At 41.6% G+C, this 21,677-nt stretch overlaps 1 protein-coding gene across 1 annotated transcript in view; it reads left to right on the forward strand.

Annotated features, from left to right (window-relative positions):
• Positions 1–2,242: 2,242 nt before the first annotated feature.
• Positions 2,243–21,677, forward strand: part of Phm (Peptidylglycine-alpha-hydroxylating monooxygenase) — a 49,376-nt gene continuing 29,941 nt past the window's right edge. Inside the window, exons 1-9 of the mRNA XM_077658115.1 lie at positions 2,243–2,486; positions 3,945–4,002; positions 5,742–5,963; positions 8,135–8,218; positions 11,518–11,578; positions 13,429–13,493; positions 13,577–13,657; positions 15,090–15,217; positions 15,674–15,723. Coding sequence (XP_077514241.1) covers positions 2,352–2,486; positions 3,945–4,002; positions 5,742–5,963; positions 8,135–8,218; positions 11,518–11,578; positions 13,429–13,493; positions 13,577–13,657; positions 15,090–15,217; positions 15,674–15,723 — 884 coding nt within the window. The 5' untranslated portion in view covers positions 2,243–2,351. The remainder of the gene's footprint in view (positions 2,487–3,944; positions 4,003–5,741; positions 5,964–8,134; positions 8,219–11,517; positions 11,579–13,428; positions 13,494–13,576; positions 13,658–15,089; positions 15,218–15,673; positions 15,724–21,677) is intronic.

Consider the following 21,677-nt stretch of genomic DNA (forward strand, 5'->3'; position numbering starts at 1 on the left):
TTATGGTAACTTTTGTATCGTAGCAAGTTTGACAACAGTGCTTACTTAGTTGAGCCGTGCATGATGCGAAAACATAATCGTCTACGTAGAGACCGACAACCAAAACCCGCAGACGACGCTTTTTCGCTGAAGGGCGGCAGTGGCGGCATCTTTTTTCGGCAGTCGAAAGCGTCACGACAAGGCCGCCGAGGCGAGCGTTGCAAGAAGCGCGGGACCTTTGAATATGCCGTTCCGGCCGTTTCGTCTGCTTCAACTGAAGCGCTTACAACATTTTCGGCTAACTCAGAGGGAAAAAAATCAGAACAGCTGATTTAACGAGGCTTTACCTTTCAAAGGATATTGTTTACAACGCTCGTCTCGGCGGCCTTGTCGTAACACTTTCCACTACCGAAAACAGATAGCGCCACTGCCACACTTCAGCGAAAAAGCGTCGTCTGCGGGTTTTGGTTGCCGGTCTCTACGTAGACGATTATGTTTTCGCATCATGCACGGCTCAACTAAGTAAGTACCGTTGTCAAACTTGCTACGATACAAAAGTTACCATAAGACGCAAGCTCTCTGTGCAGTTTCACGGCAAATGAGCCAGCGGTTGAGGCGGGGAAATTTTTTAGTGTTCGCGATAAAAACGCACAACACTGTACACGAAAACTCGCGCGAAGGCGACGGCGGCAAGCGACGAGCGACGCCGTCGCGCGAAGCAAAACGCATGTGTGCCTCGGATCTCTGCACCCACAGGAAATTTCGCTCGTCACGCGGGAGTCCCCCACGCGACTGGCCAATCAGAGCCCCCCAAAGCCGTTTCCGGTTTGTCTACGGTTTCTCACGGGTACATCTCACGAAACCAGCCCGTCGTCTTGGTCATCGCCACCGTCGAGAAAATATTTGGTTTTGTAGCTGAGAGGCAGACTCGCATGATATAAATAATTTAAAAAATCTACTTGTTGGGTGCGGAGGGTTAGCAGCATTTGGAGCGGGCTACGTGAGCGGGCGTACTGCAGGAAGAGATGCGTGTCGAGCCGCGGGTGCGGGCGCTCGATCCACCGTGCCGCTGCGCTCCAACTGTGCAGAAACATTTGCGGCGCGCATTCTCACTTGTAAATTATAGTTTGCTCACTTACAATCAGATTGCGGTGACAGTTTACGCGAGTGTTTTTACTAAGCCGGAGTGCACAGGCGCCGAACGAAAGCACACCTGCCCGTGAACCCGTGATGTGACTTCGTCTCCGTAAGCACGCCGTTGGTTATCTCCACTGCCGCTACACCGCTGCCGTAGAGGAAATATTCCTTTGGCCCTGACTATGAGGCACGCTCACAAAATTTGAAGAGAGAGAACAGGTTACGGGCGTGTTTCTAAGCTTGAGTGCGCAAAGCACGGAATCCGCTGCGCACGTCGCGGGTTCACGTCGCCTGCCGGCTTCGCTTGCATGGAGGTTGCCCACAAACGACGGAGCGAGCGTCGCCGTGCCGCCTTGTTGCGTCGCTCGCTCTTTCGCGCACATGGAGTCCAGGCTTTACACCTGGACTCCATGTACGCGAAAACTCACGCGAACGCGAACGCGACGGCGGCCGAGACGACAGCCGAGACGAGCGTTGCAAACAATAACCTTTGAAAGGTAAAGCCTCGTTAAATCGACTGTTCTGATATTTTTTTCCGCTGAATTAGCCAAAAATGTTGTAAGCGCTTCAGTTGAAGCAGACGAAACGGCCGGAACGGCATATTCAAAGGGCCCGCGCTTCTTGCAACGCTCGCCTCGGCGGCCTTGTCCGACGCTTTCGACTGCCGAAAACAGATAGCGCCACTGCCGCCATTCAGCGAAAAAATGTCGTCTGCATGTTTTGGTTCACAGATCTCTACGTAGACGATTACGTTTTCGCATCATGCACGGCTCAACTAAGTAAGTACCGTTGTCAAACTTGCTACGATACAAAAGTTACCATAATACGCAAGCTCTGTGTGCAGTTTCATCGCAAATGAGCGAGAGGTTGAGGCGGGGAAACATTTGAAAGTCTTCACGATAAAAAGGCACAATGCTCTATACATATAACGAAACCGAAACTGTACGAAGATCTTGGAAGTCAAACATTGGATCAAGAGTACAGCGATAAGCATCATACACTACTTTAATTAGCTTTAATAGCGTTTTGAACTCTAATATTGCTCCGAAGCTCATCCACCTGAGTGTAGTGCAGTTGCAGAGGCCATCGACTTGCGTCCGAGTTGTTACGTCAATCGCTATCATCATCGTACTTATCCACCCATCTCTCGTACTTTCGGCTTTCGTTCTCCATTGTTGAGCGTCTTGGAAAGCTGTGTCTTGTGTTGTCGACAGCTGTCTGACGAGGCTACAAAAATGAAAGAACGTTTTGTTTACCCGATTGTGATATCTGTCACGGTTCTGTGCTTGTTAACAAGTGTGTCAACATCGGCGACGTTTCCGTTTTTAGAGGACCTTGAATTAAGGATGCCTCACGTTCGTCCCACGCAGGTAACAGGTCTCCCAATTTGTTTCCGTACTGCTAGTTGCCCCAGTTGTCACGCTTGCTCGCGCACGGCACGGCGAAGTGCGGTTTGTCTATGGTGATGTTTTGTGCCGATGCAGGCGCGAAGGGCCCGTTAATGTTTTCCAGAAAGGCAGTCCTGCGGTTTGTTCGTAGATAGTTTGTAGCTTTTATCTTCAGGAAAAACCCATATGGCCACATAATGCGGCGCTGTTTATTATTGTTGCCGGGAAATTACAGCGCTTATTTATGTCTTGTCTTTTGTTTGTTTGCTATGTGAGCCGCTAGTTCGCTTCGCGCCACTTTGCGCCTGCTAGATTAAACTTCAGCATCAATTTCAGCATTAACTCTGTCCTGTCACCGTTCCCGTGGCACATACCGGCGTAATCTCGCATATTCTATTCGTCATCCATCTTGTCAGGACAGGAGCAACGTGTCGAGTTCAGACTGTGATCGATATCTAAAGGTTACTTGACGAGCAAATTTTTTGCACATTAAAAATTTGAAGCTTTAAACTGGATGCCATGTTTCATGAATACTTGCTGAGGCGAGCGCGCATCATATTAGTTCTGTCATTAAGTACATTTTTATTAATACATATTGTGTTTGGACAAATAATATGTATCACATTTACCACGTTTTATGTATACAATCAATACAAGCTTTTACTTTACCCCATAAAAAATGTAAAACTTAGCTGGCATTACTTTTAGTGGCACCAGCTCATTTTCCTCTTCTTTTACTTGTTCTTTTTGCGGTTTCATCTCCTACGAAATGTTTTGCTTGCATGGATTGCTGTTGCAGTATTTCCATTTTCTTCTTACTATTCCAAAGCTTATGTAAAGGCATTTTTAAGCCTGTTTCGAGTGCATTGATTTGGAGAAACCCTGCCAGCAAGTACTAAATAAATGTACATGAGAAGAAGACTTCTCTGCGTCTCATAGATAAATCCTCTATAATCTGCCCAGACCAAAAGCGATAACTATTCAAGCTCTCATTTGTGTGGCTCTGATTATGTTCCTTGTGTCACTTTGCAGAGCTTTGAAGTTACATATGTTGCATCCAATAGGGGTTATTCTCATGACTTCTTGTGTGCCATTTTATATTATTGTCCAGCGCATAGCTTCAGTAGTACAGGCCAGAGCAGGAGGCAATAATCCCTTTAGACACACCGGTGGCCTTTCGCATTGCTTGACAGACAGCAAAGTGGCAGCTGCTGTGACCTTTGTGAATACTCCCTACACGACGGCTGTTGCTTCGTTTACTGATCATAAGCTCGATGTAAGGAATAGTGTAAAACAATGTTTAGCCAGGATTTAAGAGCGTACAGGTTTGCTTCATTGTCACTACACAAATGGTATAATTCAGACCAATATATTATTGTGCATCCCTGTTTGTAAATAAGGTGCTTCACACTGTTTTCTCTTCACATTCGTTTGTTGCAGAATGAAACGTATTTGTGCACAGCATTTCACGTTAAACCGAATCAACACGAGTATATAGGTAAGTGCGTCAAATGAACTGGCACGTATCTTCGCTTGCTGATTTTATACAGTTGTGGTGTTAGCCAAAAATTCTATCTCCATATTTATTTTGAATAATTTCTGGCATGAGTAGGTATTTGGAGTTGACAGTAGTTGTTTTCTTAAACTACTGCTGCCTTACTGCCACTGACTTACAATGATAAGGGATATATCACGATTCTAGTAGGATCTTTTGTGCTTTGTACCCTTTGTATGTTTAATGATTCACATGCGCATGTTAGCTGTGGTTTTTTCACTTTGCTGCCTTGCAGTTCATAGCAACTAGGCAGGTCTTAGAAAAAAATGGGAAAGTCACAGAAGAAGCTATTACAGGGACTCATTTTGGGTTTGACCTCAGAATAAAAACCTCCGAGACCATGTATAGTCTGTATGTAAGGTCTGTGGATGTATATGCAAAAGCATCTCTTAATGGACCTTCATGAAGTGTATGCCATGAAGGCTCATTTTAGCTAGAAGTTTTTTTTTTTTTAATGCATGGCTTACTGCCTGCTTGCGGTGGCTGGAGGACCATGACAGCAGCCTGACAGCTGCCATTGCATTAAATAATCATATGCCAGCTGTGCATTGACATTTTTTTGTTTTGATCCTTATGAAATTTCTGAGTGCTTAATTTGTACTGGCATCTGCTGAGATGAACATTGGCAATGTGCAAGGCATGTGTTGGTTTTGATAATTGCTTTTTCCTGCTGCACGATCAGTGCTGCAATTACAGAAAAGGAAATCTATCTGCACTGAAATGTGGGGAAGAATGTATTGTCTTCTAGGCTGCACCCAATTATCTATGTTTGTGCAGTTCCCTGGGAATGCCATAAATTTTTCGGTGCTCTTTAAGTTTTTTTTTGAAAGATGAGATTTAATTCACTCAAAGCAAGCTGACAATCCAAAAGCTTATTTTTAGTGTTTTACTACCACCCTTAAAATGCAGTAGTTGCAGACATGTAGAGTTTTGCATTGTATTATTAAAACCTGAGCAAGTATCTTTTTTTTTTCTTCTAATCTTCAGTTATATGATATAGCTGAATTCAGCTATATATTCTACCCTTTTAAGGCAAATTAGAAAAAGTTTCATTTGATAAAAACTAAAGTGACCAATGAGTTGCAGTGAGATTTGCTGCATTCAATGAAATCAAATAGATATATGGTGTCTGTCAAAAAAAAAAAAGAAGTCTAGGTATCAAAATTTCTTCAAGAAATTGATGAAATGATGCAAAATTCAACCGTCTACGTTATTTTTTATTTTTTCACTCTTTTGCAACATTAACAGATAATAATGTTCCAGATATTCCATATATTGTTCTAGATAATATTCCAGATAGCTTGCATGGGTTAATCTAATATCTTGAAATATGCAGTTTGGGGAGCCATTATTTCATAAATATATAGTTATGCACATGAGCGCTGAATTTGAGCTGCCAATTCTGAGACGAAATGCTTAATAAATGTCGTCATAATCAATCATTGATATTACTTTTGTTCTATGTTGAGCCTTAGGTTTTCAGATGTGTTCACTGGTAATCTCAGATTTAGTGAGCCAATATCGACCAGCTAAGACCCTTATTTTTGCTGTCGAGTTAATGCCAAACCAACAACATACTCTAAGCATGTGTACAAACTGAGTGGAAGAGTGATTTGGTTTGAAGTCATGGTGATTAATTATAACAGAGATTTTGTTCTCTCCCCTTACCAATTGTTTCACAGTGGCATTCAAGCCTAATGCGTCAATGCACGTGGCTCACCACATACTGATCTATGGCTGCCTGGTACCGGGCTACCGTGAAATGGATTCTCCACGGGCAGTGTGGGACTGCGGAGAGATGACCCATTCCCACTCGGAGTACCAGACAGGAAGTACTTGTGCCGAAGGACCTCAGATCATATATGCATGGGCTCGTGATGCCCCACCCCTTACACTACCCAGAGGTAACCTGATGCATACTTGTTAACATGAGCCAAGGACATGGGACATTTTTTTATTTGTAGTCAGCGTTGTGGTCAGGCTCTGCGTTAAATCAATAACAAAAAATACAAAGAGATTGCAGGCCTTCATTAAAAGTATTATTTAATGAACACTGAAAAAAACTCAATCGAATTTTTGTTCTTAGTATAATCCGATGGTTGGACTTTTTGTATGTGTGTTTGCATTTGTTCAGCACAGACGCATTTTTCTCTAAGAAGTTTGAAGTTGAAAGTTTGAATATTTTTGTCCCACTATTTTGATTCAAGCTCAGGATGCTGGTAGTGACATTGAGTTCATTAGGAACTGCTTGATTGGTGAACATAACAGCTGAGCAGTGGGGTCTCCACAGTCTACAACAAAAACTGCATTTGGCATTATTGCAGTTTGGTCGCGAAAACAGTGTGTGGCAGCGGTCCCTGTATTTAATTTTTTCATGTTTTATAGCTTATAAGAGGCTTGTTTTCAGTGGATGTAGCTCGTTATTATTAAATTACGGTTATCAGTCAATGTACGACAACTTCAATTTGGTCTGTTTGTTTAGTGGATGGGCCACTGGTTGAAAGATTGGTTGAAAGATTTGTTGGACTCTGGCAAATGTGAAGCATCATTCAAGGAATATGCTCCCACTGAGACTTCAGAAGCACTCACTGTTTATGGAATTACAACCATTGCAATCACTGTCTCATGTTTCTCTCGGCCATGCTTACACCAAACCAGTTTATCCCTCATGTCGGACGACTAGCCTGCGCAAGCACAATTTGCCTTTTCTCTCCTCTTTTGTTGAGGAACAAAGTTATACTGGAAGCTTATTCTGCATGCCATGTCCATGCACATTAACCTTCAGCATGGGTGTGATGGGTCTGTCCAGTGGATCATGTATTGCAGTGTGCTAGAATGGGATCATCATAACAGCAGAACTGGGGAACACATCACTGCGAGTCCAGGAAATTTACAACGGTGTTATATTTGCACTCACTGCAAAAATAGTGCGCTATCAAGCATGTGTTCACAGAAAGAAACAAGCTAATGAGCGGAATTAAATACATACAATGCGATGCATATACGTGTCTCGTAGAAGTTGTAATGGTCTAAGATTGCGGTTTAGCAAGAATCCCTCAATCAGGATGACAGTCCAGTGAAATTTTCAGGGCTCCTTGCCTAGTGGATAGGACCCACATGAACCATTGCAAGAAAGGATATCTTCTTTGTTCAGAGGAGGCGTGGGTCAGGTTTGGTTTCAATTCATGTAAATTTTATTTGGTATTGCGGTGCACATGGCCGTAATATTTTGCAAGGACGATCTAATTCACTTTATGTGCTACACTTTGCTTTCCCTTAAGTGTCAAGAACTGTTCCACATATGGCATGGCCGAGACTGTGGGGCCATGTGTTAGCGGTTTGTCTGCTGTATGCGCACCAAAGTCTTACGTTGGCTACTTCCTTGAAGCATTTGGACAGCAGGCCACTCTGAAGACTTACTGTTAGGTGCTTGGCCGCAGAGTTGGCAAGCAGCCCATGCAATGCGGGCATTTTCGCTTTTTTTGAGCGACATGGGCCTCGACTCGCGGTTGTGATGCCATCAAATGTGCGTGCACATACTGGGATCTCCGTTCTCACCACTCCGTCACCCATCAGGACCTCCTTTCTTCTCCTCCTCCCCTTCCCCAGTGCAGAGTAGCAGGTCAGATCTCAATCTTTCTGGCCGACCTCTTTGCCTTCGTTTCATTAAATTTATGTAGTCTACCTGGTGTTGGATCTTTTCGGAAAAACTAAAATTGAGACATTTAGCTGCTGGGTTGAGCAAAATGTGTTTTTAAGATTTATTCATAATTACTGTGCTGTGTTTTTGTTCATTAGCATGTTTATTTTAAACATGCTGCACAAATGATAGTGTATTGTTGCTTGATCATGCTATACCTTAATTCCTTACCTCTATCCTTTTGCCATATCTGCCATATCAGTGGATTATAAGATGCCATGAGGGTTTTTTGAAGAGCTATGCTTTTGCCTCTTCCTTTTCCCCTCATCCCACGGGCACGTTGTGTACTTTTGCACATGTCTAGATAAAGGTGTTTGATTTCAGCTCACCATAATGTTACACTTGAATTCCATTCTTTTTTTTTTTTGGTTGCAGGTGTTGGCTTCAAGATTGGCGGCAATAGCGGCATACGATATTTGGTGCTTCAAGTCCACTATGCTGACACTACCGCTTTTCTGGGTGAGCAAACACTATGGAAATAGTCGAAGAGATTTACTGTACTTAGGAAATGCAAAGGTGTTCCTGTTTCGAAGGAACTGCTGCTGAGGTCTTGTGTGAAATATCTTTCCAGACATATTTACTTATAACCATATTTTTATCCAGTGGATGGATGCACCAGCAACTGCTCTCGTCTAGCACTGCAGCTTGAAATTTCGGGCAGTAATTTGTTGTAGCTCAGTTTGTATTGGCTGCTGATCATCACAAACCACTGTGTGTGAATCCATTTTGCATTCTTGTATGAAATTACTACTGGCTGGCCAAAACTTCGGGGACATCCCTATACTTTGTACCTGATCCTTTTGACACCATTAGTGGGCCCTGGCAGAAGTGGTGTTTGTTTATCTACAGCACATCTGAGAGCAGTATGATTACACTAATTGGACTGACTCATGGGGATTTTTGTTTATTGGGCGTTGTCCTTAGTTCTCCATCGCAGCACCGCTTACTAACGTGCTGGTGGCATTATTAGACAGGTAGAGAGCCCTCTGACGAATTGCCTCCACCTTTACTTGAGGTTTTGACCACGAAAAATCGTACACGGTGTTTATTGTGACTTTTTCGTCTTTTAATTGCGGTAGTATATTCATAGACGCTTTTGTTCTTGTTCTATTCCCATACCATTTCCACATTACTTTCTGGTACCTTTATTACAGTGGTTAGTGCAAAAATACGCATAATAATAAAAGGAAAAGCACGGCCCTTGCTTATAATGTTGGTTGCTCCAGTGGTATATTTTGAACCTGTAGAGTGGTGGCATAACCACCATCAATCTCGTTAGGAATGAAAAATATGGCTGTTCAAGGCGTGTTGAGTGATATTGGAGGGATGGCACAGCAAGGAAAGACGTGGACAAATGAAAGAAAACACACACACAAGCGGCAGCTTCCAACTTTAATGCGTGACTGTCGATACACCGAATTTATACATGGTAACATGCCCCTTGAAAACTGCAAAAGCAAACAATCTCTGCACATGGATGCCAGATACAACGCAAAAATCGGACAATGCGCATCAGCATTAAAAACATCTGAGCAACTCACAAGTGGACGGCAGCACGTGGCGTACCCCTAACTGTAAACAAACAAGTAAATAATCTAAAAGAAAATGGGCATTTGTCAGAGCCAACATGACAAGGAAGATAACAAGCACAAGTGAACTCACAGAACATTGAGTCACAAAAGGGAACAGAGCATGTCGTACCGACGTGTCCAGATCTTTACGCTGCTCAATATTGAGTGAAACAGCACGCAAAAAATGGGCACAAAAGGAGGGATGTGGGGGAAGCATTGAATGAATAGTGACAATTTGTTATAGCATTTGAAAAACATGCACTGCACTTCCTTCAAACAAAACTACTAAACAAGCGTAATGAATGTAAAGCTTGGAAAGCTTGTATTAAGGGCTTGTACATCCCCTTAGCAACTTATCTAAGGATGTTATTTCTTTCTGGGATAGGCTTGCTGATAACACAGTGATACTAAGCCACCTTTGCGTACAGTATGCCTGGCCTCCATAATCTTGTGCATCAGCCACTTGAGATTGTAAGCTATTCTGCCATCATGTACACAAGTACTCAGCATAGTCACCTGTGTGCTCTCAAGCCGGAAGGCACATGCAGACATGCTGTACATAAAGTGTACTTGGGCATACTTGATGAGAGTGCATACCCCATTAATCTGATGTTCACAAGGCTTGGTCTCACCGTAATAGTGAGTGATTGTGTGGCCTGACCACATAGTTAAGTTTTATAGCCTTTGTCAAAATTACGCACCCCATGAGGTTTATTTGTAGATAGTGCAGTGTGGTTCATTCTGCATCGCCTGCACTCCAAATCCCTTGTAGGTGTGGAGAATTATCAACCTCACTCCTCAGGACCATAGGAGTTCCAAGGGCCCAACTAGGGAGCCCAGTAGCAAGCCTAGTGGCCTGTATATATTCTTCACAAAGGGTGTGCATCTATGACGCTTGTTTCTTAGCGGCAAGCTATTAAGGCTGTGGTACGCAGATATTCAGGTGTCCCTCCTCCGCATGTGAAACTGCACAAAAATAGGAGGTAATACTTCTTGACAGTTCTTTGTTTTATGCGGATACAGCATTCGCTTGATGGACAGCTGTCATGTACAGGGTGATCCACTCTTAGAGTGAATGCACAAATGCGTGGCCGCGCTCTTTGCAGTTCCATTTCGTCCGTCTCGGCAGTGCATCAGAACGAAATGGCAGACAATGGGGACCACCACCTCCTGATCTTTCTGCGCATGCGGTACTTTGCTTCAATGCGTGGCAGTGTCGAACGCATGGATGCTTCAAAGAGCTCGGCCACACATTCACGTATTCACTCTAAGAGTGGATCACCCTGTACCTTTCACATAGGATATGTGGCACATAGTTTTTTTTTTTTTTTGAAGCTTGTGTGTATATTATAAATCACTTATTTTTTGTGAGCTTAGTATTTCAAAAATTCAGCTAAAGTCGCAGTTTTCTTGACCGCTATTGTCATGAATCTTTTGTGACCACTAAATTTCGCTAGCAGAGGTTGCAGTTCACTTAGTGCCTTTTCTTCCTAGTAGATTTTGAAGCTTTCAGATGCTGCAAAAATGGGAATTTTGCTCAGCACTATATCATGTCCCATTCTCGTAGCATAGGTGGTGGCATAAAACTACTAATCACTGCTGTTTCTGAAAGAGGATACTTTGAGAAGCACTTTGAACATCGCATCCTCCGGAATTTCTCTACCTCAGCTATAGGACCTAAACATTTTCTTCGTGAAATCACCTTGTTCATGCCGCATAAGAATTTGACCCACAAAAAAACATTAAAAGCAATCACTGGTTATGTCCTTATTGCTGGGTTCTGGAGGTTTTGGCTAAGAGGCCAAGAGCTCGAAATAAAGTGATCTTATTTGTTTTTTGTAATTATCAGTTGACATTTTGCCTCAGTTGTTCGGTGAACCAATTTTTCACTACCTGTATGCAATCCATGAACAATTCGAATATTATATGCTCGCAGAAATTAAGTTATTGACATTATTTAAGACCGTAAGTTCAGCAGTCATCCCTCACCTTCTCTTTTTTTTTCTCTCTTTTCATGCTGTTTTTCTCAGAAAGCCTTTGTGCCAATTTGTGCAGCATTAATTTCTTGTACCGTATTTAAGGCATCACACCACAGCATATTTATAGGCCAGTTTCACACCAAATTTTGTATGCTTGTGTTTACTCTGTTTTTTGTGTAACCTGCAATTTCTACTGGTTTTATTTCAGCTGACAATAAGAATGATAGTTCCGGCATCATTCTCTCTGTGTTGCCTGGAAACACACCATTGTGAGTAGTTGCATATTATAGGCTTTTTAATGTGGTGTAGTACTGAAAACGTTAGAGGTATATAGACTAGAGTTTTTGTGTGTCAGTGCTACTCTGTTGCAAGGTCTCTACAAAAACAATAGTCATGAAGATAAGCTAAAAAAGCCAGAGTGCAGTGTAACTAAATAATTACCATGCATATTTTACCCCTGCACGATGTTACATTCAACCCCCCCAACGGTATTAATAATCATGTCGGCTTGGAAATCTCTGATGCAAGGAGAGGTTCGTTTGCTCTCACCTCTACCGTGTGCCAGCAAGCAGCCTGTCAGTTTCTTAATCACAGTTTTTTGATGGACAGACACATAGCTGTCGCTGTTTTTGTTCTGCTGAAATATACATACTGCTCAATGTGAGCTTTCCATGTGGATGGAAATATCTTTGCTGCTCTCTGGCTAGCGTTGAATATCACGTTAAACAATCACATTAAATTCGATTCCACTCATTGCCTGCAACTGAAACTTATTAGGTGGCATCCTATGCTGGGGCAACAAATTACATTGTTTGTTGGTCTTCGAAGCATCATGTCTGTACCTCTTTAACTCTTTCTCTACCGTGGAAAAAATTGCCACATTTTGTAGATTTTTGTTAAATATTTTAGTCCTAGATCTATGAGGCTTAAAATATGAAATAATTTTTGAAATATTAATAAAAATGAAACCAATACACTCACATTTAATAATATCAGCTTTGGTAAAGTGTTTAATGTCTTTGTATCAAATTTTGTTTCCGAAGATAAGGTTTTTTTAATAAAATTTGACCAAACTTGCAAAGTTATGACTGTATCCAAAAGAAAAAGTTTTAAAGAATCTTTGGAATATACAAATTGTCTGTCCGTCTAATAGTAAATAATTCTGGACAAGTCAAAGTTCTAGCTCATACAGTTTTCTGGCTATGAAACAATCACTTTAGGCCCTGCAGTTGAGCACACCTTTTGGCGAAACAGTCCGGCGAACCTTCGGTAATGTCAGTATTCTTTTCAAAATGGCCAGCCACTGAATTGAGCAAGATGGGGCCGAATAAAGAACTAATGGAGGCACTGCCACCAAAGTTCTTCGCCCTCTGGACTTAAGTCGCATGAGGAGGCAGGATCCTCAAGCTTACTGTTACCTAGATCGTCAACAAAATGAACTGTGGATGCTGCTGAATCATGAGATTTTCAATGTTTCAGGACATGTGCCACACAGGCGGAGGCAGCCGTTCTCTAATTCTATGCTCTGCTGTTTTCACTAGCAGTTCAAAACTCACTGTCACATGGAAAAAACAGAATCTAAAAATAAAATTAAACTATTTTTCTGACTTCAACGCAAATCGCAAAGCATGTACAAGAACGCCGTAGAAGTGTTTGATTTTGACGTTAACAAGCTATTGATGATCAATGGGTGCAGTAAGGAAAGAGTTAAGCTGCATCTGGTTATGCATCCTTCAAAAACAGTTAATCTTTGTTTTGTTAAAAATAAAGTGAAATAAATTATGTTGTTATGGTGAGCTTGGTTATTCTAAACTTTTACAAAACTTGCGAGGATTAGTGTTTGTGGTGTCTACTTTGTAGTCCTATCTTAGCGAGGAAATGCAGGTCTACCAAAGTTGAAAATGAGAAACTTTTTGCATTTCTGACGTCAAATGGTTTTCAAGACAAATTCATTGAATGTGATAAAACTTATAACAGTGTGGCATAAATTTCTAGCCATAGTACAGATGATGCATGTGGAATTTTTTGCTGTATCTGGTGTGGATGAAAAAGTTTATTTTTAAACTTCATTGCATTGACCTGTTCTGACTTTTGCTGTTGTCACATTCACTGCTTACAGTGTAACACGACGAGCTGCAATTTACCTTCTTGGAACAGGTGGCATGATCCGTTCGCATCAGATGGGTAAGGGTGCAGTTGTTTTTACTATTGACTAAATTTTTATTGCGCACAGATTTTCCATTTTTCTTTGTTGTCTCCCTGTGCAGAGCACTTTGAAACTGCATGTCGGATCAACGAGGACATAACTCTCTATCCATTTGCCTTCAGGACCCACACGCATCAGCTTGGTGGGTGAACACTCTCTCTTGCAGTTATCTCGACAATGAACACCTATGCATTCTGTGTTCATGCGCTTGTTTTTGAGCAGGTAATGTGTGTGGCACATTGTGCTATTTGTACATTGAAACTGTACTGGTGTAATAGAGCTAAATTTCAGTCTAGAAAGCCTAATGCATTTTTATTGGAAAAAGTTTGGAACCTTTTTGTCTCTGCAGCAAACATAAATGGAGATAAAAGGCCCAAAACAGGGAACAGTCTTGCCTGCAAATTGGCGAAACCTCATGGGCAGCATCATGCCCGGAGCAACTCTGAGAAACACTCACACTTGTGGCACTTCTGAAGTACAGTCTGGGACAAAAGTTTGCAGGATGCGGGTTGACGGAAAAAGACTTCATTTTCGGATTGTCTTGCTAGCCATCCAGCTTTATTTGTTCTAGTGGATGGAGCATGCATGTCTCCTGATTATTCTGTAGATTTATTTTATCTGCTTTGCCTGACCACACAAAAATTGATTTTTTCCCACAAAACCGCATCCCGCGAATTTTTGTCCATGACAGTACATTGCAGGAGCCTGAGTTTGCTTGCATGTTCCACAGGATCTCTGCTGTCAGGAGTGACACTTTGGTTAGGACTGGTTAGCTCCTTGTTGTTGTTGAAAGTTGGAACTATTCCTGTGTTTCTCTATGCCTTCTGTATCCTCATATCTCGTTGTGCTGTACTCTGTCGCTGAAACTAGTTTGCCAACAACGCAGTGCTCTTAAAGAGCAATTCTGCCAGTTTTTGTTTCTGCATTTTAATTAAACATTTATTGTGGGCTGACCTTCCTGTCCTGGTCATTTCATTCAAATTTGACTGCTTCTGTGGAGCTTTACTCCTGCACAGATCAATTCTTTAAATTTGCTATTTTTGCGACTTCAATTCATGCAATTTCTGCAATCAACATTGTATTAGTGACATCAAAAACATAAACCACTCATTGTTACCTGCTCCCAGTTTGTTGAACCAAAATTTTTAGCTCTGTATTTCGTCATTTGAGGCATTTAATGAAAGGAGTAGTGGTTTGCAGTCACTGTTGCAGCCATTCAGTTCTCGTATGAGAGTTTTTCCAATAATGCTTTCCTCTGGTCCCACAGCCAAGTTACAGTTTCACTTTGCTGCTTGCCTTGCTTTGAAGTTTTACTTGGTATCTAAAAAAATATATCTTTCACAACAAAGAGAAGGGACTCGAAAAGATGCAGTGTGATCATCAGTTCAAGATGTTCAAAAAGGCCCGGAGTTGCCCTTCATGCTGCAGCCTGATGTATGACGAACATTGGCACTTGCACTTCTTTGTGAATATTCACTTAAGAGGGGAACTTCTGGATGTAGCACACTGCATGTCTGCTATAACTGTGGCAGCTTTCTGGCACCAATTATATGCTTGATGATTGTCACTCACAGGCAAAGCTGTGACTGGCTACATTGTGAGAAATGGCAAATGGATCAACATTGGCAAGCATGACCCATTGCAACCTCAGATGTTCTACAAAGCCAATAAAAACATCACTGTACACAAGGGTGACATTCTGGTAAGTTTTTATTCATCAATGCTTCCAAGGACGCATGAAAAGCAGTGTTAAAAGTATTCAGTCATACACATTGTTTTGTGTAGTGTAAGCTGACCTTGTTATAAGGTTAGCTTACTGCTTAGTTATTAGGAGGAAAAGGCAGGTTTTGGTAGTGGTAAAGAATTTGAGTATTAAATAGAAAAGTTTTTATATGTTTTATATATAGTTTTTATATATTTTACATTCAAGTAGTATCTTGTAGAATTTTGAGGAGGGGCAAGCCTATGCTGCAAATAAAGCTTCCACTATAGGCATGGTGTTCAACTTAACTTACAGTGCCTGTGACAGTGTACTCTTGAAGGTGACCTCAGCAAAGTACTGTCACTGCATTATTTATGCTTGACCTTATCATTAAGAGTGCTGAAGTGCCACTGTATCGGAGATCTTATTTTTATGTGCTTTTCATTTGTTGTGCAGGCTGCTCGTTGTACAATGTACAACTTTAGAGACAGGGACACCTATGTCGGGTAAGTGGCCCAGTGCGGTTTGTGTGGTGAGAAGCCACTTTCTGTTTCAGACGTGAAAGTTGTAGGGCTGGCACAAATTTAGTTCCGTTCATCACGGGATTAGAGTCACAGTTGTTTTTATTTACTAAAGGAAAAGAGGTTTGACCTTATTCAGGCCTGAGCATTTTGGAAAGGTTGCAGTCAAAACATGGCATTCCAGAAGTTTTCCATAAATCAGACTGAAGCCAGATTCAGATTTCTCACACTCATATGTGATCACTTGTGTTGAGCTCCTGCCTCTTCTTTCACGAAAAGCACATTGCATGGGGCGAGAGCAGAGATGAGGCATTATGTATATGCTGCTCTGGCTTTGAATGCAGTTATCAAAGTTTCCTGTGCAGTACCTAAACTTGCAAATTTTACATGAATGTTGCTGTACAGCCTTCAATGCAGAGCAGTGCTGTTCAGCAGTAATGTACATTAAATGATGGTTCTTTGTCATTAGCTGTAATTTACACCATTTCATTGAAAAGTGAAAAATAAGTACTACAGCTAACTCTGCATTTAGCTCTTTCATGCTTTAATTTCAGTAAATTGCAGGGGGTATATGTGATTATTATACTAAAAAAATATCTTGTTTTGAGTTGTTTTTGATATTTGTCATTCCTTTCATGTTTGATCCTCTCTGAACTATCCTCCCCATCATTTGAAAAATAAGCAAAGGCAAAAAGTGGGTGCAAGTTGACATCTAAATGACTTTCCGTTTCATGCAGTTCCACAGGAAATGACGAAATGTGCAACTTCTACATGATGTACTATGTGGAAGGGGACCGTATCCTGGAACAGCACGACTGCTTTTCATATGGGCCTCCTATTTATTACTGGGGAAGGGATCGACTCCTGACTAATGCACTTACTCCCGAGATGGACAAGGATGCGAGCACTCTGGACTAAGCTACTTTTTTGCCTGGCCCGATGGCTACCATTTGTGCAATGTGGCTGACCTTTTCTTGACCCTTTGACCTCCGTGACTGTCACTTTTTACCTCTCTTCCCACCCTTTTCCTTACTCCAGCACTACTTAAGCTGGTAGTCAAGAATGGCTGGTTTAAAGGGTCTCAACAGTGAGAACAAACCTGAAAGGTAGTGCCATTACTGGCACTGGCAGCTACGTGCTTGGCTAAGACTTTGATGCTCGAGATGACATAGTGCACAGCGTTTGTGTACTGCAACGAGGTTGTGCTGTCCAATTGGTGTATGTTACAAGTTTTGAACCACTGAACGTTCTTGACAAGTGCCAACTTGTAGCATGATTCTGATCTTTTGATTCATTCAAATCTGTGCTGGCGTGGAATGAGGCACAACTTTCTCGGTACTTTTGATCAGCACCACTGATGCAACTGGGTGTGTTTAAGCAAAGAGCTAAGCAGCTCCTTACAAACTGTTTGGGAAGACAGTTAACATATTTTTTTCTTGACTCCAACACCACATGATGTAGTTTTTGAAAAGCCTGCTGCCACAATGAGAAGAAACTCGAGAAAAAAACTTCAGGTAGGAGGAAGTATTTGTAGGTGTTGGCACTAACCGGAATGGGGTAGAACATTGGCTGCAGTGTGATGGTATTCATTACTGCACTGATGCCAAAGAGCCTTAACGGGTAATTAAACCTAGAAAAGGAAACATTATTGGGTGTATGTGTGGTTTCAGTTCTTGATCCAAGCTTTATTACTGGGACATTTAGTTGCAGACTTGAGCATACCTGTTATTGCAGCTCCATGCTATAGTAGTCTGTACACCTGTAAATTCTTGGTTTGTTTAGGGACCTGATTTAGCCGCACTGACTTCTCTAGTAATCTTTCTCGAGTTGACCCTTTTGTGTTAAAATAAGTGCATGTGGTAGGTGGCAAAACTTATAATTTTGAATTGTTTTGGGTTCTGGGCTCTGTCTCAAACTTCATTTTGTAGCTGTGGAAGTTTGGGAGTTCAGGGAGCCCATGCTAGTACTCTCTTGCTGTTGGATCTCTGTGAGCCCAGTATACATCGTAAAATAAGCCACTAAAAGCGTTTTTTATTATCTTATTTATTTGTTCGCAATATCCTCAGAATGAGAATGCTTTACAGAGGGGAGTACAGTGACGGAGCAAAACGAATAATAACAATGTAAATGCGCATTAATTGCCGCTGAGTATTAAGTTTTAGCTGTCATTAAGACAGTGTCAACTTCAGCCCTCTTGGGCGTCAGTAGGAAACAATATTTGACCAGTAAATAATACAGTAAATACAAGATTGCTTACGAATGCACAAATTTTGTTGTATAGATATGTACAGAAAATTTTGATCCTTATAATACTTTAGATTTCATGATTATGTTCTAAAATGTTTTCATTTTAAGAAGTATCAATGGAAACTATAAAATGCTAGCTATTTCATTCATAAAGCTAAGGTCTTGAATGGCATTTGTAGGTACAAGATGGTGGCACTGTTTTGATAGGCTCGGTAAAAAGGAGCTGAGGAAGAGATTTGTGTTGTATTGCCGAAATCACTTCATTCTTGAAATGTGAATAGTGTGTTGTTCCGTTTAGGTACTTTTTATAGTGCCTAAGGCAAAGGGCCTAATTTTCTTTTCTGCCTTTATAGAGAACAAATGTTTTGAGCCGTGTGATAAACGTAATTTAGTTCTGTGCAATATGTGAATATCTCCCTGTTCTGTTATAGATGAGTGGGTTATTGTGACTTTACAGATTTGCTTGGCTCACTCTGGTGTCTGCATACAGAATTCAATTTTTCTTCAATTTTTCAACATTGACGAGGTCTTGTTACTAGCCTTAACTATGGGGGCATCTTGACCAATTCAGTTGTTCAATAGTTTTGACAGATTTAATCCCGAATACTGTTTCTTTGCCTCCATTGAATGCGGCCACCGCGGTTCGAACTCGGGAACTATGGCTCAAAAGCCGGGCGCCCCCAACCGCTGAGCCACCGCTGTTACCAAACAGAGAAGTATCACTCACTTAGAGCATTGAAATTTCAGTGAACAAAAAGTTGACAAGTTGGAGGCATTCATTCTCATTCCAATGTCTGTCATCAGAATCTCGAATAGTATGCAAGTCAGGCAAATGTTCTGTAGCCTGTGCTGCCATTTGCTGAGAGAACCCAAAATTTAGCTTCAATTCAGTCTTGAAGCCTATTCGTCCACGATACGTGTGGAAAATAAAAGATACATTTAGTCTTGTATAGTTTGAGCACATTTCAGACTAGATCAGGCAGCATTATGGAACTCTGCTGGGCAGTCACATTATTCTGCGTCTCAAAATGCTGTTCAACCAAGTGGTACTGACTTTCAGTGTGCAGGGGTCACATCCTGCTGCTGTGAATTTTCAAAACGTAGAAATTCAGTGAGTCAATAATTTAATTAAATCTCCTTGGCAGTGGTGGCATATTGAAACTTTCAGTGAAATTGTTGTATTAGTTTGTGTCACTGTGTTGCAATCTGTAAAAGGTCAGTGCAAGCAAGAGAAGAAAAAAAAGGCCAGTAGCATGACAGACCTGGTTTGTACGTGCATATTTTTTTTTGCCTGACCAGAGCAGTGGCGAATTGCAAACAGCATTGCATGCACAGTACAGTGACAGTTCCTTGAGGTGTAGAAGAGCCATGAGCAGCCCAAGACTTCTGCCATGCGAAATGATGAAAGAGCAGCTTTCAGCAAGTATACTGCAACACAATCAAATGGTACCGAACAGGGGCCAAGTCGCATATGGAAAGAGTACTTAATAAAAGTTTCTCAAACTTTTCCTCATTTACATTCATCTTATTCCTTCCTGGTTTATGGATAGTGCCCATGTGCTCTCAAGAATATATTATTTTGAGCATCATTTTTGAGCTGGAAAAATGTGGTTTTATTGGGTTTGTTTTTAAAATTGTATTGGTGGTCGGCATGCAGTGGTCGCAGCCTAGCTGCTATAAACGTAAATGCTCACTGGGCCTTCTGCAGGAATAAGCTGTACATGTTTGCTTTGCAACGAGTGTTCTGTATATCCTCACTGAGAATCAAGAGTGAGCAGATCTGTATCTCTGATAATCATTGCCTTCATTTTGGCGTACAGACTACTCAGTGCTCACTTGGCGTGCTTAGCAGCTGGCAGTCGCTGATGTACTCATATTCCTGCCTTATTGGTTGTCTTTTCTTTTACAGTATAGTAATATTATTATAGTTTTGGTTGCAGTCAGGTTCGTGTGATTATACTCTAGTCTGTGCAGAGTGAAGGCTTACAGTGAGCAAATGCTGCTGTTGAATTTAGCTTTTCACATTATGTGACCTTTGCAGGATGCTTTCTCTTTGTGCCAACCTTTTGGCGATATGTCATTGCAAGGCTCTTGTTTGTTTGGATGGCCAGCACTCGTAATGCGAGGCTTAAATTTGTAGAGCGACAAAGCTTTCCAAAACACAACAAAATGCAGTGCTGCCGTTTGTGTCATTTGACCAAACCGATTTTGAAACTGGTTTGAATCCAGTCCACCTACTGTGTTCTCTGCATGCTGTACACACGATTCTGTTCTCTCAAAGGCACAGCACCTCAGTGTTTCATTGAGCAATGCCACCCAGTGGCAAAAGGAATAAATTTTATGGAAACGAGTAAGAGTACAATTTTTAGAGGTGGTTTGCATCAATTCTGTGTAATAGGTTGACTAGCTGTGTTTCTGGGTGCATAAGACAGCAGTTTGAATCTTTTTGCTCAGGTCGATTTTTTTTTTCCCAAAATTAGCAGCATGCTAATATATTGAGGTGCTTTTGAGCCAGAATCATCATTTAAAAAACCGGGAAGTAGAACTAGAAGTTTTCGTTCTCTGCCCTTGAGCGAATGGAATTACATATATTTCTAAAAGCATAACCGTGATTATAGATTCTCTTGCTTGTGTGTACATTCCAAAGACAAAGTGTATTATAAACATTTGTCTTTCTACCCATAAGGGTTTTGCCATCATTCCAGTGAATGGCTGCAGACAGTTATCCATGCCTATTTCAGTGCTGTGGTTAATGTAGTTTGTGCACGGTGTGTGTTTGTGTGAGTGTTCTCAGTTTTCCCAAACTGCTAGTAAAATTAGTTGCAATGTGCTCGTATTGCAACATTGTTTGAATTTTCCCTGACTGCACAAATTCCACTTTGGACTGCTGTTACATGTTTGGCTTTGCGGTATGTTCATGCGGGGAGTTTGGGATGAAAGTTGAGTAGTGTAACTGCGTTCGACAGCTGTTAAAAGTGCAAGATGCATTTTCTGTGTGCAGTTGTTTATTGCATGCAGTGCTGGGTGGCCAGGTGCAGGGGTAATTGACCTCTGCCAAGGGATATGATTCCAGGCAAGCTTCGGCTGAATGACCGGAAACTTGCATGCTGCACCTGTGGCGACATTCTACGCAGAGAACAAAGTTGCTGCCCTCTGAAACAGTCTTGTACCTTGTGGTGGTTGTCCTGTATTGTCATGGCACTGACAGCTTCAATTTACCTGCACTTGGTCTTGTTGATGATATGTTAATTGTAAAAGTTGCTCTTGCTGGTACGTTGAGAGCAATTGCAGCACTGAAGTCACCGATACTGTGCAGTGTAACACCTTATGTGTGTTTTGAAAACATACGGTGCCCCAAGTTCTTCTCTATTATGACAGCAGTGAGAGTGTGCAGTTCGAAAACTGTAATAAATTGGATTTTAATTCGGCTGCCGAACCTCGACTTTTTTCTTGTCTGCAGATCTTGCTCTTCCTATCCATTTCCGACAAATTTGTGTGTGCAGTTTCTGGTCTTTCACTGTTCTGAATGATACTTCAACTTGCTGGAGCTCCCAAGAATTTTATATGACTGCAGGAACATTGCATCAGCCTGTGTCAAGCACTAACGTTACCAGGGTTCGTTTAGAATGTGCAAACTAAATTCAAGGAGAATTACCGGATTTCAAGGACACAAGGAAGTAATATCCAAGGAG

Source organism: Amblyomma americanum, chromosome 3 (genome assembly GCF_052857255.1).
Source record: "Amblyomma americanum isolate KBUSLIRL-KWMA chromosome 3, ASM5285725v1, whole genome shotgun sequence".
NCBI classification, from domain to species: Eukaryota; Metazoa; Arthropoda; class Arachnida; order Ixodida; family Ixodidae; genus Amblyomma; species Amblyomma americanum.